The 26,927-nt window shown below is 38.8% G+C and overlaps 2 protein-coding genes across 12 annotated transcripts in view; one reads left to right on the top strand and one right to left on the bottom strand.

Moving 5' to 3' along the window:
- Nucleotides 1-5,724, top strand: part of RUFY3 (RUN and FYVE domain containing 3) — an 89,014-nt gene extending 83,290 nt beyond the window's left edge. For 6 of the 8 annotated variants that reach the window (XM_049886076.1, XM_049886082.1, XM_049886078.1 and 3 more), the window contains 3 exons: nucleotides 1,102-1,129; nucleotides 1,912-1,983; nucleotides 4,264-5,724. In XM_049886076.1, the coding sequence (XP_049742033.1) occupies nucleotides 1,102-1,129; nucleotides 1,912-1,983; nucleotides 4,264-4,407 (244 nt within the window). In that variant the 3' untranslated portion in view covers nucleotides 4,408-5,724. Of the gene's footprint in view, nucleotides 1-1,101; nucleotides 1,130-1,911 lie in introns of all 8 variants that reach the window. The other 2 variants (XR_007517658.1, XM_049886079.1) reach the window with 2 other exon arrangements.
- A 2,827-nt stretch (nucleotides 5,725-8,551) lies between these two features.
- GRSF1 (G-rich RNA sequence binding factor 1) lies at nucleotides 8,552-26,593 on the bottom strand. 4 transcript variants are annotated; one of them, XM_049886091.1, is made up of 10 exons: nucleotides 26,071-26,593; nucleotides 23,241-23,400; nucleotides 22,030-22,185; nucleotides 21,525-21,668; nucleotides 20,753-20,888; nucleotides 18,944-19,128; nucleotides 17,666-17,787; nucleotides 16,384-16,519; nucleotides 15,697-15,769; nucleotides 8,552-14,721 (listed from the first exon to the last, which is right to left on the bottom strand). In XM_049886091.1, the coding sequence occupies exons 1-9, from the start codon at nucleotides 26,434-26,436 to the stop codon at nucleotides 15,720-15,722; spliced, it is 1,455 nt and encodes a 484-aa protein (XP_049742048.1). In that variant the 5' UTR covers nucleotides 26,437-26,593; the 3' UTR covers nucleotides 8,552-14,721; nucleotides 15,697-15,719. The 4 variants fall into 4 exon arrangements, with proteins under 4 accessions (XP_049742048.1, XP_049742050.1, XP_049742052.1 ...); XM_049886093.1 differs by having other exon boundaries at nucleotides 16,388-16,519; XM_049886095.1 differs by lacking the exon at nucleotides 26,071-26,593 and adding an exon at nucleotides 25,782-25,926.
- Between the last annotated feature and the right edge of the window lie 334 nt (nucleotides 26,594-26,927).

The raw sequence follows: 26,927 nt of genomic DNA, 5'->3' as shown, positions 1-26,927 counted from the left end.
CCTTAAGATGCAGCCCATCTGACATTACAGATTGGCATGGGGACATGGAGGGCACTAAAAAAGCTGTGAAATTAACCTGAGCTTCCAAATGCTTTGAGGGTCAGCCTAGTTCAGACCAAAATCAAGTCATTTGTAATCAGGAGTGTCTATTAAATACTAGGTTCTGATTATTATCTCCTTAAAAATTTAATTCTCTTTACAAAAGCATAATCATCTATCCCAGCTTTACAGATGAGAAAACTGAAGAACACAGAGAGATTAGGTGACATACACAAAGTGCCTCAGCTTACCTACCATGTGTTCTGATTTTAAGCGCTTTATATGTCTCTGCGCTACAGAATAGCTGCTTCTGGGACCTAGAGTGGCCAAAACCTCAATCCTAAAACATACCCAGGCTTCCTGGGATTGTGGTCCAAGGAACATCTGAAAACCTGGTCACACCGTGGTGTATGTCTGGTGGTCACACTGCCATTCACCCAGAGAACAAGAACCACTGCAGATCTCTGGTGCATTTTCCCCAGAACTGAGAGTAGGCTCAACTTCTTTTGTCTAGGTCTTTTCCAAGTTCAGAAAATCAGGGTTAGCTCAGCTTAATCTCATTAAGAAATACTTCAACCTGATTGGGTTCTCATGTAATAATCTCATTTACTTTTTCCTGATAAATTTGCTTAAATTCACATTTTAAGAATATTTGGGAGAGGGGAATAGCATGTGACATATGATAAAGAATAAATTTCCATAATATCAGATAGAAAAAATGCTATTTAAATGTATGGCATTGGCCATTGGAGTTTTACATGTAGAGAAATATAAATGTTAACTGTTTTCTTGGTAGTAGAAAGAAAAATATAATTCCAAATCTATTATTAAACAGGAACCATAATAAGGTAGGCCAAGGGTCAGATTCTAGTAATAGATTTAACAACAAAAATTTTTTTTTCCATGGAGTTATGATTAATAAATAAATTGCTCTCAGCAACATTAAAAGAACCATAGTATTGCTTTTTTGGCAGAATATTTTTTCTTAGCTACTTCTTATTAAGATGATAATAAATGGAAATGTAGTTACTGTTCATTAATGTTTTTAATTCACCATTTTAGGCTGCAGTCTCACCCCATGGATCAACAGGTAACTGAGCCTACTGTTCTCAAGCATCTTGTATAAATTATGAATTTGGCTGGATCATGCCTAGCCAGTAAACAAGGTATCATGGGAAGTGAATGAATGATTCCAGGCCTTTGCTTATCATCCTTTTAACAATGTCCTAAGGAGCCTGAAACTCTCACAGGAGGTAGCGCAGCTTTGAACCGTTTACTAAGTCAACAGCTATTCTCACTTCTTAAAAGTTTCTCTGATACACTGTGGGACCTAGCAGAGCTCACTCTACCTCGGTTTCCCCATACATAAAATGGAGGGGAAAAAAACCTTCTTGATTACTTAGAAATAAGTAAAATTAAATGGTAGTGAAACACTTTGCCAATAGGATAGTATATGACCACCTCATGAGAAAGATGATAAATGCTACTATGTCTGAATCACCCTGTAATTTTACTCGGGTGTAAAATGAAGCCTAGTGCCTTCCATTCTCCATAGAAGAGGGAGACAGGAGGAGGGATGGGGCAGTTTTTACCTTTTATTATTTTTTAAACGTTTCATTTTATACTTCTGTATGCTTTAATTTTCTTTTTATAAATAAAATCACATTTTAATTTATTATAAAAATTAAAAGAACTGGAACAATACCAATGGAGTTATATTTGTATTAATGTGGTGAGACTATATGTAATTTGTTTTCTTCAGTTTCCAGGTAGTCTGTAGTGTGGTTATATTAATTTTGTAACTTAAATTCATATTCTGAAAAGTATTGTTTCTGGGGTAAGGGTAACTAACTGGCTGCCTGTGTGGTTTAGGATCAACCTCTGCTCTCTGAAAAGCCACAGGTGTGTCAGCTATGCCAGGAAGATGATGGCAGCATAAAAAAGGTAACTGGTGAGAAATGAGTAGGTTCTTCACAGCGATATCCATTGTTACCCTAACCCCTCCCCAAGAATAGTAGGCTTTGCCAGTGTATCTCATGACTCCTCATGGTGCAGAAAGTAGGGAGAAAAACAAAGGGAGCAATCATTTATTGATTAGTTGTCTTTTTCAGTCATAGTAAGTCTTATCATTAAATCGCCATAAAATAAATATATAAAGGATTTAAAACAAATAAGCAAACAGTAATGTCTAAATAACTAAAAATATTTATTGAGTGCCTCATGTGGCATGTGCTCTTCCATGTGCTGGAGAAAGGGTAATGAACAAAATAGACCAAGTCCCTGTTCCTGTGAAGCTTATGACCTTTGTGTCGTCATTTTATAAATGAAAAAAAAGAACTATGGGCTCAGGAAATTAAGTACATTTCCCAAAGTTACACAAGTAGTAAGTGGTAAAGCCGGGATTCCAGCCTCACTTGGGCTCCAAAGTCTATGCTCCTTCCAGTACTCCATCTTGCTTGGAACAGAAAAGATAGGTTTGGGGAAGGAGGTTCTTGTAGTTATTTGGGGAAATCGCCTGTGAAAGGGAAGTGAGCTCTCCCCACTGGACCACTTGTTTTTCCCATGAATCCTCACATGAGCACTTCCTGGTCTGTTATCCTAGAGTAGGCAGAGAAGGAAGCATTCAGAAAGAATGAGTTCCTTTGATAGCTAGAACTATGTCTTGCTGACAATAGTCTCCCCCATTATCTAGTAGTATCTAGATGCTTAACAGACCAATGAGTTTAAGAAACAACCAGAAGAAAAACAGGAAACATGTCCAAATTTACAATTATAACCACCATTTGTGATCATGTTGAATGTTAACAAGCAAATCTAGTCTTACATTAGCATAATTAGGTAACAGTTGAACTGCCTTTATTGAAATGAAAGCAAACAGAGAAATATGTTCTAAAATAGAAGAAACTGCTGATCTAATTCCGCCTTTTCTCTTCAGAGCCATGCAAACTAACTTCAGTATGTCAGGGGAAGATTCCTCTCAGGCTTCAAATAAAAGTGATCCCTACCTTCATTGCACCCTCAGGAATTGTTAAGGATGAATCTTCCAAGATCAGATTTCACAAGGGAAATTACTCTTCTGGGCCTTTTATATAAGGACCCTTGGAACTGTGTCTTGCCAGTGACACTGCCATGGTGACCCACACACTCTCCCAGCTCTTAGCTTGTAAGGATTCAAAATGTTTAATAAAGAGGCCAGTTTCCAATTATCAGTGTACAGGAAGCTGTGCCCTTGCTGCACGGATACCCCAAAGAACATGCTTATAGAGCATCACAGGAAAGCATTAAGCGCTTTAGGAATTGTACTCAGCAAATTTTTTAATTAGGTTACTGCCTGCCTTATTTAGAGTATGCTTTAAAAAAAGAAAAAACAAACCAAATCCACTGCTATTGAGTAGATCCAACTCATAGCAACCCTACAGGACAGAGTAGAACTGCCCCATAGGGGTTCCAAGGCTGTAAATCTTTACAGAAGTAGACTCACATCTTTCTCCCCCAGAGCAGCTGGTAGGTTCCAACTGCCGACCTTTCAGTTAGCAGCCAAGCGTGTTAACCACTGTGCCACCAGAGTTCCAGGGTAAGCTTAGGTACTTGCAAACTAATTTCAGTGTTATTGTTGTTGATAGCTCCCATTGAGTCTGCCCCTGACTCATGGTGACCCCATGCACAATGAAATAGGACCACTGTGATCCATAGGGACTTTTTTTCACTGGCTGATTTTTGGAAGTAGATCACTAGGCCTTTCTTTCTAGCCTTAGTCTGGAAGCTCCACTGAAACCTGTTCAGCATCATAGCAGTACACAAGACTGACAGTGGTGGCTGCACTTGAGGAGCACTGGCCAGGAATCAAACCCAGGTATCCCACATGGAAGGCAAGCATTCTACCACTGAACTACCACTGCCCTCAATTTTAGGATTACTTCCAATTAAAGTGTATATAGTGAGTAGAGGGAACAGAATATGAAATGTATTCCAAGGGTAATTTGTATAGTATCTGTTCTTTTGAATTCGGTAACACTGCTGCTGCTTTTCATTTAGATCTAAGCACTAGACTATAAGGTTCTTTGTACACAGTACTGTGTTTGTCAGCTACTACCTGGCACGTAGTAAACATTCAGTCAATACCTGATTAGACGCTGAGCATTTGCCGTATTTGCCCTTTTATGTTCCATGCATCCTTACCCCTGGCTTCTCTTCTGTTCCCCACCCAACTTCCTCTTCTTGTAGAATGTGTGTAAGAACTGCAAAGGAACCTTCTGCAATGCCTGTTCAACAAATGAACTGCCTCTCCCTTCAAGTATCACGCCTGAGCGAGTGTGCAATTCCTGCCACAAGCATCTGATGAAGCAGTATTCCACCAGCCCGTCGTAAGACAGGAGCCCAAGCCCTGGACCAAAACTTTTATGCAGGGCCAGCCCCTACCTGTGCTAGATGTCACGATCCCCTAAAGCCCAGTCCTTAGGGTCAACTAAAGGGCTGACAGAGAGGAGTTATTTACATACTGCGAGTCCAGGGAGAAAAAGCAGAGGTTGGGGATGCTGGAAATTTTGCTCATTTTTCTTAATTACTGTATGAATAAAAGTTATTCAGTTGAGCCTTTCTCTTCTCAGTCTAAATAACCCCACTTTGAAGGGTTTACTGTATAGCATATATTTGAAAAGGCTGTTCATTTTTATGAATAGTGATAATTCTGGGGTAGATATAATAGAAGAGAGTGGTCTAAGCACTTAAGAGTAAAGAGGAAATTGATCATCTCCCTCTTATATATTGAGAGGAAAGATAAATGTTAACTGAGATGAAAATGACAGATATTATGTATTTCCCCAGGTGCTGCTAGACTTAAACATTATTTCCTCTTCACCCCCAACTACCTCTTCTTTAAAATTATCTCTACCAAACTGTGAACACAAACTCAGGGGGAAAAAAAAAGAGTAATATAAATTCTGAGCGTACTTGAAGCAATACTATATTATGATTTCAGGGCCAGAAGTTTTCTGGTATTGGCCTACAGATGTTTTCATTATCAAAATAAAAAGGCATTTGCAGTTTTTCTACTTAATGCCTTTAAAAGTAAGTATCTGCCCTTTTCAGGATCTCCTACCACAAAGCAAGCCAACAAAGCAAGCCCAGTCCATTCCTCCTCCCAAAGTCGTAAAGGAAATTATAAAGAGCTTTCAAAATAGGGTTTGACTTCTGCAAATAGGAAGTACTGATGAGAACAAAGCTGGATTAGGTATAGAGTAAAATTTGTCCATGGCTGAGAATAATTAGCTCAGATTTTTTTTTTTTTTTTAATTTAAGGAATCCCTTATGTTCTGAGCGAAGAATTAGAGCTGGTGGACAGGTTTCTTGGAAAGGGCAATACTCAAACATCTCTGATAACAAACCCTTTGAGGGCAAAGAGGGAAGTGCGAGGGAAGGAAAGAAATGGAATATACTATTTTGCCCGTGTTGCATGTGTCTGGACTGTTTGATTCCAATTAAGACCTAAGAAGATATAAATCTACGACTGGTTTGGAATTTTGGGGTGGAAACATCCTGGAACTGAGGTTGTTTGATAAATCCTATATCCCGGAAAGGGTTACAGCCTGGGAAAGAGTTGTCATTCCAGAAGTCTTGCCTGTTACTTGGTGAAACTGAGGCTTCAGAGTCCTATGGACAAATAAAATCTGCTAATTCTGGGTTTAATTCTAGCTTTGTCATCTTTTTTCCCTTTGTGTGTGCGCTTTTTTCTTCTCATTTTTTGGCCACCTGCGTGTACCTATACTGTTCTAGGTGTTACAGATAACGGGAACAAAAATGGACAAAATGGGAATTATTCTAACATAGCAAAAATTATTGATAATTAGTTTTGATTTAAATTAAAAAGGGGCAGCTCTGTAAGAAGGAATAACAGTCACTCAAGATTTTATTGGAGCCCTGAAGGTGCAGTGGTTAAGAGCTACGGCTGCTAACCAAAAGGTTGGCAGTTTGACTCCACCGGCTGATCCTTAGAAACCCTGCGGGGCGCTTCTAGTCTATCCTATAGAGTCACTATGATTTGGAATCGACTCAGCGGCAACAGGTTTGGTTATTGTTGAGATTTTAGATTTGCACACAAAGTCCCAAAGATCTATCAATATTAGCGCAGCTGTCCACAGAAGCAAGAGGGCCAAGTCATGAATACCTTAGCTTAATGATGTATCTTCTTTAAAATTGTGCTTTCTGAGGTGGAATAAACAATTATAGAAATGTATGGATACATGGGCTAGTACACATGCACATAGTTGTCCACTGAGAACGCAGAAGCAATGACATTGCCAACAGCCAGCTCTTGATTTCTACTATCATTCTCCAGTAAAAGGAACCAGGGCTCCTTGGCAAAATGGCTGATTCTCAGTCTGGGGCATGTATGTAGTGACAGAAAGGAAGGAAGTGGTCTAAAAACAAAAGGATGAGAGCATGTCAAAGGGACACAGGCAACTAAAAGAGCTACCAATCGCCAAAGCTGGAACAATCTGAGCCAGAAAATACTGCATGATGATAACCCAACATATAAATGTCCATGAGTCCATACTGATACACAGGTTTGGATAAATGAGGAAGAAGTGAAATCTCACAAAATTCCCAATAATTTATGTAGATACTCTGCTTCAAGGAGAGAGTGTAACTCCCCACCTCTTAAGTGTGGGTTGTGTTTAATAACCTGGTTCCCAAGAGTAGACTATGGAAAGGAAAAAAAAATTTTTTTTTACAAGAGAAATCTGGCAAACGCTATCCTGGCCAGGTGATATAACACCATCAGCGGAAGGTCATGCTGATTGCACACACCCTTCATCTGTGATGAGCACGGCACTTTATTTACCCTTGTAGCCTTCCTCCCAAAGACCCAAAATCATCAGAAAACTCAAGTGATATTTTACAAAATACCTGAACAGTACTCCTTAAAACTGTCAAGATTATGAAAAACGATGAAAGCCTGAGAAACTGAGGTCATCAAAAACAACAGCTGAGGTGGTTTAGGGAGACATGAGGACTAAATATAACGTGGGATCCTGAAACATTAGAGGGGGGAAAAATTAAAATCTGAATAAAAGGTGGAACTTATTTAATAGTGTACCAATGTTTGTCCCTTAGTTGTGACAACTGTAGTGCAGTAATGTAGGATGTCGACAACATGGAAACTGGGTGTGATGTATGTTGGAACTCTACTTTCACAACTTTTCTGTACATCTAAACTTATTCTGAAGCTTTATTTAAATTAAAAAATTGTGCTTTCATTCATAAAACTTATAGGTCTAAATGGAACCTAGCTGAACTCCATAAATGAGAGTTTGAGTTATTTCCAGATAGCATCTGAGGATTTTTCCAGGGTAGATAAGCTGATGCTGTGCTATGTGAAGGCCTGTGGTTCATTATTTATAGGCAAATTATAAAACATGAAGGGAATTTAACCACACTGCAAAAGGTTTGTCCTAATGATTACAAAGTTGCATTCAGGGCCACTGTCCATTACAACCTCATTTCACCCTTGTTCAAACAGTAAATGCAGGCCTTTTTTAAATAATTATATTTCAGAAGTACAGTAAATAGCTCTTTTGATTTATAGTCTAGTATTTTTTTCAAATAAATTAGCCCAATATATCCACAAATGTTCTCCCAGGTCAAATTTAATGATTTTCAGACGTTTGCTGGCTTGGAAATTATAAATTATTGAGGTGTTCTATTAACACTCCTGAGGAAAAAGTTCATTTTGTCCTAACTACTACTACTCTTGTATAAAAATTTTTGCAAGCATGTCAATCTACCAAATCAGAAACCAAGTGTTGACAATTTATACACCTAAAATAAAACTTCAAAGAATCTGTTATCTTGAAATACAATTTAAAAACAAAACCAGTAGCCAGTTGTAAGCACTGCTGATGGTGTCAAATTCCTAAGAGTTAATTACAAGTTACCCCAGAGTCAATTCCAACTCATGGTGACCCCACGTGTTGATTATCACTACAGTATCATTTGTATTCCCCCATGCTTTCTTGAGGGAGCATGAAATGGACAGAATTATAGCCAGCTTTTTATCAGTAACTGTGAATAACTCAGTATAGCTCTTGGGTCTTTATTTCCCAATGTCACTGTCAAGTGGCAGGGAGAGAGATTCAGAGCCTCTTCAGTTAGAAACATGCGTTTTTGAGATGACAAGTCTTTGAATATGCTTATGAAATTTCACCTGTAAACTTCAAATTTAGTCTGTGGATCATTTGAGAAGTTAATTTATATTCTTATGCGTATCCTGATTGTAAAATTAGGTAGTAGTAGTAGCAGAAACAGTATTAGCATCGTCTGAACCTAACTCCAGGTGGGATAACGCAAATCAAGATTAGCCCAAGGCTGAGCCCTGTGAGGTGGAGGTCAGACATACCTCCACCTAACCTTTCTTACCAATTCTGACACCAGCCATCCCTCTCACAGCACTGTCTTCTACTTTTCTGGGTTCATAATCCATTGCAGTGGCCACACAGAATTCACATACCATACCTGTAGTTAAGTGGTTTATTAAGGAAGTTAACAAGGTACAACTAAGGATCAAGATCAGGCAACAAAACCCTGGATCAGGAAGCATGTGGGCAGTCTCTCCTTCAGTGCAGGACTTTTCTCAGCTCCCGTTAGCTGTGCAGGACTCCTCTTGGCCCTGCCATTGCTTGCTGCCAGCTCTGCCACTGGCCCCTTCCAGGCCTGTTGCCATCTTCAGTGTTAGTCATTGACCTGTGTTACAGTTCATTTTGAAGGTTCCCTGCTTCCTCTCTACTTCTCTCTTCTTTCTTCCTTCTGCTTCTTCCTGCTTCTTGCTATCAGAAAAACTGATAGAAACTATGTGCTTGGCTGCTTATATACACAACTCCCTGTCAAATTCAAGGCATAGCCCCTCCCCCTGAGGGCCACAAATTTACCAATCCCTTCTCAGTAGGCCACAGACACTTCATTTGCATAGTAGGCTACAACTCACCTCATCTGCACAGTCTATTGACCAATCCCTGCAAGGTGCACACCAATCACAAGGCAGGTTGCAGCCCAGGACCAGACAAAAGTATCAGACCAAGCTGTTTACAACTTACCTAGGAAATGCCAATCAACATGGCAAAAGTAACAAACTCTCTAGGGTAGAAAGCTAGGGCAAAGGTAACTCCTCAGAGCCTAGGAGAAAAATCTCTCAAGCTGTTTTTCCTAAGAATCAAGACAAAAGGCCATATAAAAGAACTCATTTCACCACCCTGGTCTTTGTCACTTTCACTGAGTTACTGACTGGTCTATCCATATTCTAGAGTCTAGGCTATACACTTTCATTCTTATTATTAGGTGCTTTCAAAATCATTTTACTGAGATGTCCTAATTCTGGCACAAACCCCTGAAGCCATAAAAGAAGACTTACAATTCAGCCACATAAAAATAACTTCTGCCATAATAAGCCAAGTAAAGAGACAGATGACAAACTGAGAGGGAACTATTTAAAGCTCACTGCAGGAATAAAGGGCTCCTGCACATTAGTTAATAAGACCAAATCCAGTAGAAAAATGGGCAATAATATCACAGGCAATCAAAATTCAGATTGTGAAACTTAAATCTTATTTCTTCAACAAAAAACAAGAAGGAAAAAGAAACATGAGGGGAAACCTATACAGTAAGAGAAAGAAGAAACAGGCCCTTCACTAAGGAAGATATCTGAATGGCTAATAAGCCTTACGAAAAAGTGACTGACAACATTAAACACCAGGGAAATTTAAATTAAACCTATGAGATACCACTACACACAGAACAGCTAAAATTAAAGACTGACAACGCCAAATGTTGATGAGGAGGTGGACCTACTGGAACTCACATTGTTTGTGGGAACGTAAAACAGGATGACCAGTAGGGGAAAACCCGAACCCAGTGGGGGAAAGGGTATGTCAATTTCTAGTAATTACAAATATACCAACCCTATAGCTCAGGATATTTTACTCCTATGTACTTGCCCAAAAGAAATTAAGATGTATGTCCACAAAAAGGCTTGCACAAGATGTTCATATCAGCTTTATTCATGAAAGCCAAAAACTAAACACAACCCAACTGTCCGTTACAGGTGAAAGGTTAAACCCTGGCATACAGTGGACTACTACTCATCAATGAAGAGGGACAACAGCTGAAACACAATCTTAAAACATGCTGAGTCAAAGAAACCTTACATAAGATTATATACTGTATGGTTCCATTTATATGAAGTTCTAGGATAGGCGAAACTAGTCTGTGGTGAACTAAATCAAATCCTAACAATGGCTGCCTGTGAGAGAAGGCAGAGGTGACAGGGGAAGTCCAAGAACTGACTAGATGAAGAAATGTTCTGATGTGACAGAAATGTTCTATAGATTGCTAGGGATTTGGGTTACACAGTGCATGGTACACTTAATGTTTCTTTCTTTACCTCACTATAAATTTCACCTCAAGGTGGGGGGAAAAAAAACTCTCCGGTTAATGATATACTGAAAAGGTTGAGAGTCAAGTATAAATGTCTACAAGTTAGAAATGCATAAGGAAAAAGATGGATTGACAGATGGACAGACACATGATAAACAGAGCAAAATGTTTACTGTAGGATCTAAATAGTGGGTATAGCGCTGTCTGTAATTCATTTTTTCTGTAATGCCTGAAATTTTTTATATGAAAGTGTTGCAGGGAAAAAAAAGGCAGCATAAAGTGACCATTTGATATGTGTAGACCATTATTTGGATCCTCATTCAAATACACTTAAAAATAATGACATTTCAGATATTTGATAAGAAATTATTAGTATTTTCAAGAACGAGAGTATTTTTAAAGTTTTTTTTTTCAAGAGATGCATACTGAAATATTTACGCATAAAAATAATGCTAGCTCCAGATTTGCTTTAAACTTAATATGGGGGGACATAGATGAAACACGACTGACTGTGAGTTGACAGTGATTGATGGTTATATGGGGAGGTTTGTTACACGTTTCTGTTTTTGTGTTCTGTAATTTTACAGAATTTTTTAAAAGGAAAAGAAAAATAGAGGGTATGGAGACAGTTCACAGAAAAGGAAACCCAAAAGCTCTTAAACATGAAACAATGCTACCTCATAAGAAAATACTTTTAAAAGAAAATGAAAAAAAAAAACCTATCACATTGACAAACAAAAGACTGATATATATTAATGGCAAGGCTGTGGGGAAACAGACATTGCTGGGGCAAACTGTGGAAGCTATAAACAATTTAAAGTATAAATTTAATTTTAGACATAAATTACAAATGCACATACTCTGACCACTTCAGGGAATTTATCCTACAGAGAATTTTATATATGTACGAAATATATATTAGGTTTATACAAGCTAATTCATTTCAACATTAAAATAGCATGATTGCGAACAATTTACATATTCATCTGTCAGGGACACACTAAAATTACATACATCCATACTATACAATCATTAAAAAAGCATGAGGAAAGATTTTATATAACTGCTATGGAATGATTTTTTTTTTTTCTTTTTTTATGGAATGATGTTTAGGATATATTAAATGAAAAGAAACAATGTAGAAAACAGCATATATAATATGCTGTAATTTATATTAAAAATGAAAATATATCTTAATATTTTCTTATATATACACTAAATATCTCGAAATTTGAATCAGAAACTGACAGGGATGCCTTAGAAGGGGAACTGAGTGGCTGATATAAAGGACAGCGGGGAGCCTTTTCAAGTATACCCCTTTGAATCTCTTTATTTTCTTCAAAAAATAAAATACGGACAATTTTTAAATTGCCCCACTATTTTTGTATCAAGGCTTAAGAATCAGACTAAACCTTCCTACAGACTTCAGAGATTATTTTTTAATCTCGTAAATTCAGAGGAAAAATGTATTTCTACTACATTAGAGCAATTTGATATTTTCAAGGCCCCTGGAACTAGCGCCTGCCTCTGCTTTGCTTACTCTGCAGTGCAAAGATCTACCTACTGAATGTGCAACCTTTCACATACTTCAGGGGAAACGCTCAACACAAGGGAGTGTGTTTAATGATAAGATGAACAGGATGTAACCTGGAGAAAAATAAGTCTCCCAACGAGAATCTGCTGAGATCCTTTAGGGCAAAAAATGGTTAACAGCAGCATGTTTACTAATAAGCAGTCAAACCATAAAATTGTCACCTACATGAAAGTAGCTTTCTTAGTCTTTCTCCTCCCCACACTGCAGAAGTAGTGAGGACAACTTAGAGCCTTCCATCCTAAAGCAGGCTCTGTCTCCTATCTGGCTGAAGCTTTGGTCACTCAGGCATAGAGGGACACTCTGGATTCCTGTTTCTATTTCATTTTCTGGTATCGGTGAATATATTAAACCAGCTTACAATCTTCAGCCATTTCCTCCTTGATATGTACATTTGTTAGCAGCATTCTCTCTTGTAATTCCTTGAGAAATAGCTAGGCCAAAGCAGGATATAGGTACCCTGGATATACAGTCCAGCCTCCCCATTATTTTTGATAGCTTGATCACAAAGATTACAAAGACATAAGGAACCCAAATAGAATTGGGAGATTCACTGTCATTAATTCCTTCAATAGCAAATGGTGCTGCACACCCCAGTTTTATCAACTAAACCCACTAGGGAGAGAAAAACACATCTTCTGATTTGACAGAAACAAAAGATTACTCTTTTATTGCATTATGTACTTTTCTACCTCTCTCCTCTAGTAGTATCTGCCTTCTCGGCAATCATTCCTTTACTAAATTATGAACAGTAACTAAAGGGAGTAAAGTATATGAATTCATAATACAACTTCCTAGGAACCAGCCACCTTTAGAACTGAGAACTCAGCCACTAGCATAGCATGAAGTTATATCCCTTCAAGCTTACCTATCACACAGCATTTTAATACTTCTGCCCTTATTCTTTTCCCAGAGAAAATGAATTTAAAATAATTGCAAATGAATTAATTCCTCACCAATCCCACTCCCACAGGGCCTTAAAGATTTTTTCCACAGTAAATCAGATACCTACTACTTAAGGAAGAGAAATAAATCACATTTTAATATATCATACAACTATGGACACCAGTTCTCAAAACTCAGTACACTCAACCATATATAAACACATTACCATCTAAGGAAGATATTAAGCTGGTTAATTAAACTGTGTTCTTACAGATAATTAAAAAAACCACACACATAACTGAAAATTAACCATTATTAACCATTTATGTTAATATACCTGGACTTGATGTAATAGAAATATATTCAATTGACTCACACACTCCAATAATAAATACTCTTAAGTAATTCTTCACCCTAAAACAAGCCTTCATTTATTGACTACTTACAGTACAGTGATTTCCTATCTTAACTGGTAATCAAAGGTGGTAAGGTATTAAGTGAGAGAAGACAATCTCTCTTTCGGATGTCATCTCTCAGAAATCTGGGCTAATTTATTTTTAAGAACTAAAGTTGCATCTCCCGGTAACTACATGGCAGTTGTTACCCTGAGAAGAGAACAAGGCAAAGAAAGTATACAGGACTTTAATTCTCCTAGACAGGTGCACATTACGTTAGTTTATTAATGACTATGTTTTGAAGTCAGCCATTTTGATCCAATATTTAAATAACAAGCTGTTTAACATTAAAGCAGAAGGTACGGCCACAATGTGACAGAAATACAGCTTTACCCGTAAACCCTCCACACAATTACACATTAAATGTTATTTTTATTTAAGCAAGGCACCCCTACCTGTTCTAAAATGTGGGATGTGCTACCCCATTGACAAAGCAAATGAGATTTAGATTTTTTCCTATCTAGAGCTGGTTTAAATCCAAGTGAAGCCATTAATGTCCTTACCAGTCTGGACTGTTCTGACATGTCACTTCGCAGTTTTGAGACAAACACATCCTTAACGCCTACCCAAAATTACAAAAAAAAAGGAGGGGCGGGGGTAAAGTCGGGCATTTCAGACAGCTTTTGAGACTAGTATTTCCTGCTTAAGTAGACAGGCTCTGGTGTTAAATGCCTAGCATAAGGTTTAGGAAGCCAAAATGTTTCTAAAGGCACAAAACTCTGCCAAATTATTGTCATTTACACTTATTAACCTCTGGCATTTTTGTTTTGATTCATTTTAATTCCTACCCTTATCTAAATAATGATATACGCTTAAAATCATGCCCACCACCAAGCCACACTAGTCCAAAGGTTGGAAACCTTTCCTCACTTTGGCGTTTGGTTAAAATAAATCATCAGTATTTTATTCCATGAGACTCTGCAAACCAAGAGCTTTACGTCAGATCTCTCAATTCATAGGCAAAGAACAATACTTTGAATAGATTATGCTTCAAATGGGCGAAGGGTTTTAAAGGACCGTGCTAAATAAAAATATGTAGTCTTCACACTGGGTAATATCCTCTATGAAAACTGATCACATAAAATAAAGACCAGGTTTTTAAATCACATCCTAGACAGTTTAAACAAAAATTTAAATTTGTAGTTTATTTCATAATCCCAAACTGAACCTTTCCTTTCCCTTTCTAAACAGTCCACTACGGAATTTCTCTTAGAAGCAATTAACCCAAAACCCCAAAATTCTTTCTCTAGCAGTTGCTGCTAATACACCGGAACCTTGTATCCACGTCCAAGAAAGATGTGCAAATGACACGCTTCTTGCTTCATCCTGGAAATAAAACAAAAATATGTACATTTCCACAAAATGAAAAAAAGATTGCCCATATTCCCATGCCATCTAAAATTACAAATCCAGTTTGTTTTTTTTTTTTAATTTAGTGCAAGTTATCTGAAAAATTAATTAAAGTTAAGGTAAGGAAAATCAGTTAACACATTTAATGTTTATATTCTGGTATGAAAATAGTAGATTTTTAGAGTTGAACACAGAATATATTTTAAATAGATTTTAGATGATATAAATATTTAACATCACGGGATTGTGGGACTTTATAAAACTTCTCATATCCAAAAATAGCCTATGACCTGAATGTAGTATAGAATGCCCCCATGTTTTCAATAAAGAAATCATTAGTTAAGTGTCTCAAAAGAATGCACCACTACAGGTAGAGAAAATGATTACAACATAAAATATTAAAAGATTTTATGGGGGAAAAAAGACACCATTTAACATTTAGTCAAGGGAAGGGATGTCAAGACATGTTTAGCAAATTTTTCACATTTAACACTATGAACCTATGTACTTCCTAGGACCATTTCCTTAATACCATTTTAGGAAAAGAAATACCCTGGTTTTGAACATATTATTTTTAAACATTTTTAAAGTATCTTAGAACAAAAAAAATGGATTTAAACTTTAGTCAGAAGAAAAGCGTGAGGCAGATTTTCAGTGTATTATCACTTATAACTAATAAAGGTGAAAAAATTCTTAGGCACATTAACATGATGAATGCTGGGAATGATGCAGAAAGATTCTACATGAGGATAATGATCTAAAGCACTATACCATCATACTGAATTCTATTTCCCAGGTGAGTTTTCATTCCTTATATTGATGCTTCAATTATGATTAATTTTAACTTTATAAAAAAAGAAAATGGCTTCTATAATATTACCCATTATTGAGTTAAGTATTATTAATTTATCAACTGGAAATGATGTGCATATTTACACCTCTTACATTTACCTTATCTGGAGTCCCTGAAAGTCTTATTTTCCTTTTGGACATGAATTCAGGAACAGTTCAATATACCTATGGTCTGAGGATGAAAAACAAACAAGTTAGTTTTAAAAAGATGGAAAAGTCAGAAGAACACTGGAACCACCATTTTTCTCATAGCTGAGACAGCAAGTCAAATCCTTTGCCCCTTTCATTCCTTAACTAAAAAGAATAAAATACACCTACCTAACTCTGGACAGAAATATGCAGGATAATTTACAGACAAATAAATTAATGCTTTTCATGACAATATAGCATTTTACCCTCTTTACATTTAATTTAGTATTATGAAAAAGAGTACAATCTTTGCAGGGCAAACTTCTAGGCAAACCCTAAAGCAAGTAAAGGTAAAGCAAAGACAGGCATCAGAAATGACATTTATGACATACCAAATGACATTTGGTATTTAGGAGAAATGGATTCCTCTCTAGTAATAACTGCTCTGTGATCAACATCCTCCGAGTCTCAGTTTCCCAAATTAAAAAATGAATGAGTTGAGCCAATTTATTCTAAAAGTAAGCTTCCTTACTTTGAACACTAAACCCACACCGTATTATTTGGCAGCTATAAAATCCTATCCTTTCTCAACCTTAAAATGCAATAAAAATCCACATTTTTCAGCCTCCGAAAACGGAGGTTGTGGGCAGCACTTACGAACATGAGACCGATCTTTGAGCATAGCTGCAACAGCATCCTCGTGGGTACTGAAGTGCACATCAGCTTCCCCAGTGGCCTTCCCACTGGAACTGTATTCCATGGTGATTCTAACAGGCTTCAGCGGAGCAAAAAACTAAAGAATGAACAAAGGAAGCCAAAGGGAACATAATGGAACTAGATCCACATTCTGCAAGTCTAGCGGCTTTGCATTTTTTCTCTGACTTTGATTCATGCACCTGATAAATCTGTTTTCAGGAAATCTCCTTAAGCAACAAAGTAATTACATATTTACTGTGCCTTCTGTCTTTTCCAAATTTGCCTAAACTCAAGGTTACATTTCAAATATTTGCTCACAGAAAACTAAAAGCCATAAGTATAATCACTATACGAACGCTTCTCAGACTTTTTTTAAACCAGGGACCAATTTTCTTATTCCTCCCATATACCTCCTTCCCTGTTTCTAAAGACTGTCCCTCAAATATACTTCAGTTCTTAATCATTTTTTTTCACCACTTTTAATCAGAAATGTACCTCATAATCAGTTTCTTACCAGCACTACATTAACAGAGCTTCCACACTAATTTATAATCATTTCAAACCAAAGCAACAGAACAGAATGCAATACTTTCATGTGACAGTACAGCCCTCGCCTGGGTAAAGATATGATTCCTATTAGGCCTTCTAAAATAATGAATGTAGCTTTGAGGTCCCATCATTAACCGAAGACTGGATTGCAAACTAAATATATACTCTCAAGTTCATAAATCAACTAAGGTATTAAAGGACTTTGTTGTTGTTTTTCATTTCATACTCTATTATAAAAAAAAAATATATTTAAAATTCCTTTTGTTAAAAATTAAGGACAGTCTAATAGACAGTCTAATGAAAGTTCTAGACTTGGTATTTAGGAGAAATGGATTCTTCTCTAGTAACAGCTGCTCTGTGATCAACACCCTGAGTCTCAGTTTCCGAAGTTAAAAAATGAATGAGTTAAATCAACTTATTCTAAAAGCAAGCTTCCATACTTTGAACACTAGACCCACACCGTATCATTTGGCAGCTATAAAATCCTTTCCTTTCTTAACCTTAAAATGTGATAAAAATCCATTTTTCGGCTACAGAAAATGAAACAAGCCTCCAGAATCATGCTGATGCCATCTTAATAGATTCTCCAGAAATACTGTATTTTCTTCTCTACCTTTCCCGAATTAATTGAGGCTCAATATTAGAACTTTTGTTGAAGCCTACTGAGATTGGATAGTATCTTACTGCCACACACGTTTATAATGTCTTGGGCATTAGCTTGGAAAGGCAATCCTCTCATATGGACAAAATGTACTGAAGGCGTAGCTCCAAAATCAACAGCCTCTGGAAGCTTCTCTGACATCTCCTTAGGCAATTCTGAAAGGTAGAACGAAAGTACGTAAGAACTTCAAAAGGTTATTAACAGGTTATAATTAGGTATGGCCTTTATGTCAAAATCCTCAATCCCTCTCGAACTATTAGGGAAGCCAAAATGACCTGAAATTTCTGGCATCTAACAAGTTATCACCTGACCACCACATATCGCTGACTGTCTCAAACCATTACCAAATTAAGAATGCATTTTTTTGAAAACAGAGCAGAGAAAGTAAAATGATTATGAACAAAACCATAAAAGCAAGAGAAACTTTCTGGGTTATAGGTACTGAAAAAAAGAATACTCTGACAGGATAATCCCAGTACACCAGTTAAAAAAGGATTTATCAAATTCCAAGGATTGCAAATGTTGTTTTGAGGTTAGGACTCAAAAGGGTAATTAAATCCAGAGGCAAGTAAGAGCCCTTACTTCAGTAAATATTCCTCTTTTCTACCTAAATCTTTCTCCACCTTAAAGTTTACTTCCTTTGATTATATTTGTACTACTCAGCTTTTGATAAAGAATCTACAAAAATAACTAAATTAAGAAATCTAACAAAAAAATTAAGTCCTTCTGAAAATATTCAAAGGACACACTACACTAAAAAAAAAAAATTGCCATCAAGTCAATTCAGACTCACGGCAACCCCATGTGCAGAGCAGAACTGTGCTCCATGGGGTTTTCAAAGCTATGGCTTTTCAGAAGCACATCACCAAGCCTTTCTTCCAAGGTGTCTCTGGGTGAGTTCAAACCGCTGACTTTTCAGTTCGCAGTCAAGTGCTTAACCATTTGCACCACCCAGGGGCTGCCATACTACACTCAAAGACACATTAAATCATTCTTTGCAACTCAGTTCCCTTTTCCTATATTACAGTTTCATACAAAATGGTCCTAAAAAAATCATTGTAACAAAATTCAAAATATACAAGATAGACCCAATGAGCCTCATGAAGAGGCAAAGGCAAATTACCCAGTAAGCAAGGCATGCACGGGCTTACTTGTGCTTACTTACTCATCTGAAGTGGACAATTTCACATGGGTGGGTGTACTACACATTAGTAAACAAGCACAGAGAAGCCCATAGTAAACAAGCACAGGGAAGCCCGGGCGTACCTTGCTTACTGGGTAACCCGTCCCTGAGAAGAGGCACATCCTTACCTATTTCCTTTTCACTTTCAAAAGTTGTCATGGCTGGAATATCCTCATTTACTTCATGCTCTTCAAAGACCATTTCTGGCTCAGTTATATACTTAGCAGTAGGAGAAGATGCCATTTTCTTTCCCTTATGAGAACCAACATGTGTCCGAACTTCATTCCTTCTGCTGGGAAATATCTCTATATATCTATGTCAAAGCAAAAGCGAAAAGGCACAAATGATACAAAGTAACTTTGAACCCATTTAAAACAAACATGATTATGTTAAAATGCCAACAGCTTATGAAACACAGATGTCCAAAGATAACAGGTAGGGGGAGAAGAACAGACATAAATATTGCCTATAAAAAAGTATTCTCATTAGCCACTGATTTAACCCCCACCCCCAAGATAACAGTTCTCTTCATATACATTTAACAGTACTCTCTACCCTGTTTTTCTTCATGAAGGCAATTACGCTAATGCTAACCATGTGCATAGAACAGAATTAACCTAGTAAGAGGGGGTTTTTCTTTTTACAGTTGGTTAACAATTACTTGAAGCCCTGTAGTTCAATTCTGTGGAAATTAATCACAGCCACTTAAGATGTTAAACGTCACAGTATTTGAAGAGCTAACTTTCCAAAACTTTACTAAGCGTCTGATGAGAATTCAAGAAATGTCAATTCTATCTTAGTGGTAGTGAGACTATTAAATCCAAGTTTCTGACATCAGTTTCTAACCGCTTCTTCTTCTCCAAACTAGGTCATTAAATTTGAGTTGTAACAGTGGTTTTTATTTTCAGACCTAGAAAGATTAGATGGAAACCACTTCTTAATTTATTAAAAGGTATGTGTACACTACCTTAATGTTCATACATAAAAAGAGAACACCAATGGTTCCAAAATATAATATGAAGAGTGCTGGAATAAGGTCGGGGCAGGGGGGGGCGTGCTTTGCATAAGCTTTCTTCATCTAAAAAAATCCAATGAAGATCTTTTAACCAGTTTTATAAATAAATCCCAAAACACACTGGTATTAAAGTGGAACCTTTTTTTTTTTTTAAAAAAACTTCAAAAAAAGGATCTGAAAAAAGACCAATAAGCAATAAAACACTGATGTCAAATTTGACACTATTTTCACTGCACCTCCAAAGTCAGAGTTAAAATGAGCCCATCCATCATTACATGCATCCTGATGTGATGTGGTATGCAGTATTACCCACAGAATATCCTTACCGAAACGTTAACCTGAACCAATTCAAAACTTTAGCTCTGACTTCCAGTTTCCAGGAAATAATAAAAGATAATGGAACAAGTCAGATGACACCAAAAGGAAGCAATAAGACAAATACAGAAAGTGAGACACTATACAGAAGTGACTAGATTTCTTCAAAAGTCAGTGGCATTAAAAAGCAAGAAGAAATAAAAATAAAGGCAAAGAGGATTTACTCTTATTTAAGAGAACTGAAGACGTAACAATCAAATGCTACATTTAGATCTTGCCTGGATTCCTGTTCAAACCAACCAACTGTAAAAAGGCATTTTGGGGATAATTGGTAAAATGGGAGTATGGACAGGCATCAATACTGTTAATGCTAATTTTGTTAGATGTGGTAACGATACTGTGATTATATAAGTTTTATTTTTAAGCTGTACACTGGGAAACAGATGAAAGAAATATAAAATGTTAATAATTTGTTCATCTAAGTGATAAGCTCATCATATTACTTTACTATTTTGTATTTGGAAACTTTTACAGTCACATTACAATACATTCATCAAAATGACCTGATGTGTGATACTTCCATGTTATTAGGATCTGCTTCACTCACCGGTTACCAATTTCTTCCCTGTGTTTCAACAGGGCTTGGTTGGCCATTTCTGGTTCTTCAAACTGCACATAGGCTTCCCCTGTTTTTCTTCTCCCTCTGTAGTCCATGACAAAAGTAATGTCTACTATATTCAGTCCTAGGACACAAAAAATTATTACAAATCAGTGTTGCCAACAGGAGCTTTCTCCCCCTCAGTATTAACACATTCATTCAGTAATAATAAAATTTTTACTGTTTCGCCCATCCCAAAGCTGATACATGCCTAATGAGGTGAAAATTATCAGGCAGCCAGAAGTATACTACACACCTATATTTCCAGAATGAACATAATGTTTAGGGTCCAAGCGGCCCATCTAAAACACACAACCCTTACCTTTTCTTTTTTTTGTCATTAGGTATATAACAAGGAACAATAGAAAGTTAGACTAAGATCACTATTAATGGTGCATATTTTATAGCTACAAATTGGATAATAATAAATTGTTACTGCCTTAGACAAATATGATCAGTGTTACGAGGAAAACAGTTTCTTCAATAGCAAAAGAAACCCACACGGAACAGTTCTGAAATCTGACCTCCTCCAAAGACCTGCCAGACAGATGAAAGCTTGTATATAATCTATAATACTGAACATTTGAATCAGAGCTCTCCTCTAAAGAACCTAACGTAACGTATGCTATTACCTAGAAATGGGTCATCTAAGGTATAGAAAAAGAAGATAATGGGGGGTTAAAAAAATATGAGGTCCCCAACATGTATAACTGAAAAGCACCTGCAAAGAAGTCTACAATGTCTTTCTCATTGCAACTATAAGGAAGTCCTCTCAAACGAACCACGCCATCATTTACCACAGGTGAAGCTTTGACCTGCAGGCTCTTCATTAAGGCATCCACATCTTCATTGTTTATCTCATATACTATAAGGAAAAAAGCAAAAAAGGTATGCAAAAACCCCAACAAAGACCATTCCTAACTAGTATTTTTAATTTTTATGTTACTTTTCAGAAAAAAATAACAACAAATGACATTTACTATTTACTGTGTGACTGGCATAACTCATTTAATTCTCATAACTAGCAAGATAAGCTTGGTCAACATGCTCATTTTATAGATAAAAAACTGAGATTCTCTCTCTGTGCTTTTTCACAAGTTGTAAAATGGCAGTCCTCCTAGTATCTATCTACTTCAATATTGTCAGTGACCAAGTGAACACGCCCTTACAGAAGCATGAAGTGCTGATGCAACGATCCCGAAAAGCCAGAATCTGGCTTCACATACCTTCCACATACCGCTGACCCATGTACATGCGGTGCTTTCCTAAGGCTTTCTGCACATCCTGCTGGGATTCCATTTCAATTAAGGCATCACCCCTTCGTTTCCCATCTCTATTTAAGAGGAAATGTATTCCGTTCTCACCATTGCGGATTCTGCAGTCTAAATATATGAGTAAAATCAATTAAGAACAGAAATCAAACTTTTCGCTCAATTATTAGTCACTAAGAACGCAATTTTCCAGCAGGAAAACAAAGCATGAACCAAAATGCCTGTCGTATTTTTTTACACAAACCCCCATCACTGAAGCCATCCAGATGCTAATGAGGTGGTAGTCTCTAAAATGTTCCGAGTGTAAAAGATAAGCAAACCTTAACACTTAAGCTTATGATCCCCTGGCCTTTAAATAGCAAATCAGAGTAAGCCCATCACAAAATTCATTACATCCATCCCAATGTTTCCACGACTAGTTTCAAATCAATTAAGGAATTAAGATATGGTTAGGTTTAGTCACAAGTTTCTTCCTTTGTTAAAAATCATACCTGTAAGTATTCCAAGTATTTCCCACAAGAATAATTTTGCTACCATAATTTAACTTTTCCCCCTTTTCTTTACCAAGGAAAGACATCTCTTATAATGGAAGTTGAAGGTGTAAGTAGTTTTATAAAATGCTTGACCTGTACAATGATTATGCCCATTAACATAATTAATATAGTCAGTTAAATCCTTTTTCAACATTTTAAGGCAGCATATTCTAAAGCTTTTTATGAGGAAAATTGAAAAATTAATTAAATTAAAAAATCATAATCAGATATAAAAAACTAACCACAGACTGGTAACCCTTCCAAAGGGCGCTTCATTACTTGACACAGAATGAATTTGTACTCTAAATGTATGTATTACACAAAGAGCTAATCTTAACCCCGTATTTCCACTAATAGGTTCAGCTTTTTCATACATACATATTAAAACTTCAAAGAAAACTGGTTTCATACTACATAATTTTAACATTAAATACTTTTGTTGCATTCAAAGTCTTTAAGTCTGGTATATCACAAATGGTACTGCATGTGGCATCACTTGGTATGAACATGTAAGCAGCTAGAATGAGACATTTCCCAATAATCAAACAGTATATAGCGTAGCCTGACGTGGATTTTGTAGGACTGCCTTTTACTCAGATAAAATCACATATTTAAAGCATACACAAAATATACCTGAGAAAAAATTAAGCACATCTTCCACAGTACATGACCAGGGCAATCCTTGAGCTCGAATGAGATAAACGTCATCTACTTCCTCTCCTAAGTTGGACGTAGCCAGCTCATACTCATGGAGTGGTGGAGGAAGGTGTTCCAGGTAGGTAGTTTTGCACTCCTTCCAAGATAAATGAAGAACTGTAAAAGCATTTCTTTGACAACCTGGAGAACATTTATTTCGATGAACTAATGCTCTAAATATTATTCTTACAAAAGAAAACAAACCCGATGCTGCCGAGTAGATTCTGATTCATGACGACCCAACATGTCCCAGAATATAACTGCTACATAAGGTTTTCTTGGCTGTAATCTTTACGGACGCAGATCTCCAGGCCTTTCTTCCACAGTGCCACTGAGTAGGTTCAAACTATTATTTCAGAGGCAAGAAGTAAACTTCACAAATCTAACTCGTCCTGTTTTGGCCTAGATTGTACATCATAAATCAACATGCAGGTATATCCTAACAGTTTGGCAGGACATAAATTTTATACAGGGTTTGCATTCACCAGCCCCAAAATAACACCTAACAATAATGTTTAGTTAAGACAATACAAGAAGGGGTCCCTTCAATCTGACAAATATTTGAGTGCCTTACATAGATAAGTACACATTAGGCCATAAACTCAGAGTTTACCATCTAGAATAAGACTGGAATGGTACAAAACGCTTTAAGTGTTAAGTACTATGAAACCCGTTGCCATCGAGTCGATTCCGACTCATAGGAACCCTACAGGATACATGAGAACTGCCCCACAGGGTTTCCAAGGAAGGGCTGGTGGATTCAAACTGCTGACCTTTTGGTTAGCAGCAGAGCTCTTGAACAGTGTGCCTGCCACCAGGGCTCCACAAAGTACTATTAAAAAAACCAAACCCGTTGCCATTAAGTCAATTCCGACTCAAAGCAACCCCAAAGGACAGGGTAGAACTGGCCCATAGGGTTTCTAAGGAGAGGCTCGTAGATATGAACTACCGACCTTTTGGTTAGCAGCCATAGCTCTTAACCACTACACCACCAGGGCTCACAGGAGTTCAAAACAGAACATTAATAGAAGAAATCAGGACATGAGATGGGCCCTGAAGGAAGGATAGAATTCTGACAGGGGTATATAAAGGATAAGGCATTCCAGCTTGAGAGATGAGGGGAAGAAGCCATATACATAGGTCCACTTGGAAAACATTAATCCCAGTTGGCTAAACTGGAGGGTACAACTAGGAGCCAAAGAAGATGAGCTGGCAAAAAGAACTTGGTCCCATGTAGCAGGGGGCCTTGAGTGTTAAGCTAAATGTGTGTTCTTAACTTGGTAGGCAAAGGACAGTGGGTAAATTAACAAGACAGCAGACTGCCTTGGAAAGATTAAGCTGTCAGGCAGTATTATCAGACCACCTGAATAAGAGAAAGATCATAAACTGACTTTAACAGCAATGTGAGGTAAGAGGAATCTGAGCCATACTTAAAAGAATTCTATTTACAGAGCTAAGCAAACACTGGATTTAATAAGAATCCAACAAGCACTACAACCTGGGAAGACAACTCAGACCGTTTTAACACTTGCACCTTATTGAGCTTAAGACAGAAATGCTACATTCCTTTGTACCCTCTTCCATCAGTTTCATGAACTTACATGCAATTTTAAGGAGTCAATAAATCTATGCCTATAGCACAGCGTCTAACATGTAACAGATGCTCAACAAATGATACTTTTATAGCAAATTTCACAGCAAAAAAAAAAAAAAGCAACTTTCCCCCATTTTCCCGGAATTCTATAAGTGTCACAAGCTTTTACAGAAAAGGGCAGAAAAAAGTATTGGGCCAAGATTCAAATCAATCAGCTCAGCCACTGGCAGACAGTAGCCGTGCTGATTAGCCTCCCTGTATCCTTAAGTTCAAGAAGCACAAAATGAATTAAGATAAATATGAGCCAAGGCATCAGGAGCTGGGTAGTCAAAAAACGTGCAGACACTTCTCAGATGCCACGTAAACAGCAGAGGAGAAAGCCTCATACAAGGCAAAAAAATATTTGCAATCTGAGTTCTTGGAATACACACTAATTTTAAAATAAGGAAAAAAAAAAAAAGAGAGAGAACATTGTAGATTCACACCTGGGTCCCCCAACTGTGGCCTCAGCCCTAAACGCTCCTTCCTTCGCCCTTCCCCCGCCCCCACATATCGGTCTCCAAACTGTTCTTCCCTATCAGAGGAAGCGGTGGTGCAGAGGTGACCTTCAGTAAACTGGGGCAGCCGGCCTTTCCCTGGGGACACGGGGTAGCTGGGCGCGCTGGGGACGCACCTCCTTCCCCACGAACCCAGCCCACGCACTATGTGCGCGAACCTTCGTCTCCACGGCTGACCGCGAGGCGCGCCGAAGCCGCCGAGGCCTACTACTCTTGCTGCACGCAAACTCCCAACCCTCCGCGGGGTCTGGCCTCCCAACTTCACAGCCACCGGGCGGGGAGCGAGAAGAAGGCAGGGCGGGGGCGTCAACAGCCTCAAAAACCTACCATGGGCCCGGCGGGACACAAGGCCTCAACATTCACCCCCAGCCACACTTACACTGCCCAACCGATCAGAGACTCGAGGGGAGAACAAAACAAGGAGAAAACCCGAGGCCTGGAAGAGCGTCCCTTGTTCCGGGGCCCAATAGGAGGACAGGGCGGGCGGGGAGGCGGGTGTGCGGCGCTTGCAGTGGCCCCCCGAGCGCGCCCGCGAGGCGCAAGCGGAGGGGCGCGGGGGCGCGTGCGCGCGGCCGAGACGGGGTCCCGCGCGCGGCCCTTGGCGGCGCCCACGTACCTGGCTGTAGCTTCGCGCCGGGGCCGCAGCCGCGGCTGCCGCCGCCGCCAGCGACTGCGGTACCAGAGGAGCGCGCATGGCCGGATAGGAGGCGGCAGCCGCGGCAGCGGCAGAGGCGGCCGCGGGAGGAGGCCCCGCCAGCCTCCCGGCGGGCGCAGGCCCAGTATAGAGGCTCCGCGTCTGGGAGGCGGCAGCCGCGGCGGCCCCGAGCAACAGGAGCAGACGGCGGCGGCCCGAGACGCCCGAAGGGAAGGAGCCGGCGGCCGAATAGAAGGGCAGGCAGGCGGCGCCGGTTCGCCGACAGCTGCTGCAGTTACAGCCGCAGCCCCGGAGCAGCGCCCCGAGCACCCAGCGCGTCCCGGCCATGGACTCCGGAGGCGGCGTGGGGCCTGGAGGCGGCTGCGAGTGCAGCGTGAGCGGGGAGGAAACGGAATCCAGGGTCGGGGAGGGGGAGCCAGGGACATGCGCCGCGGGCACGCGGGGCCGCGGTGAGTCGCGAGGTGGTGGAGAGGCGCAGCTCCGCCTTTCTCCGCCCTCGGGGCGGGGCCGCCAGTCCCAGGCACGACCACCCTGCTGTTCTTTCACTCGGTGCACACTAAGGCCCGAAGAGGACAAGGCGGAGGCCTTCCTGCTCTGGGTAGAGCCTTAACCTGCCGTACCGGGCTTCTGACGCTCTGCACCGTTCCCCCGAAACGCGTGACGTGAATGGCAAAAGGGCATCTTCTGGAAGGAGTTATGAGACCCTGATAAGAAAAAGACGTTGGGACAATACCAAAGGAGATTTAGTACCCCTAAGTCTGAAAAATGTGCTAAAAGCCAGCTTTCTTTGTTTTAAAATGAGATTTATAGATACTTAT

Source organism: Elephas maximus, chromosome 5 (assembly GCF_024166365.1).
Source record: "Elephas maximus indicus isolate mEleMax1 chromosome 5, mEleMax1 primary haplotype, whole genome shotgun sequence".
In the NCBI taxonomy this organism is placed as follows: Eukaryota; Metazoa; Chordata; class Mammalia; order Proboscidea; family Elephantidae; genus Elephas; species Elephas maximus.
This window is presented reverse-complemented; position numbering and strand designations above follow the sequence as displayed.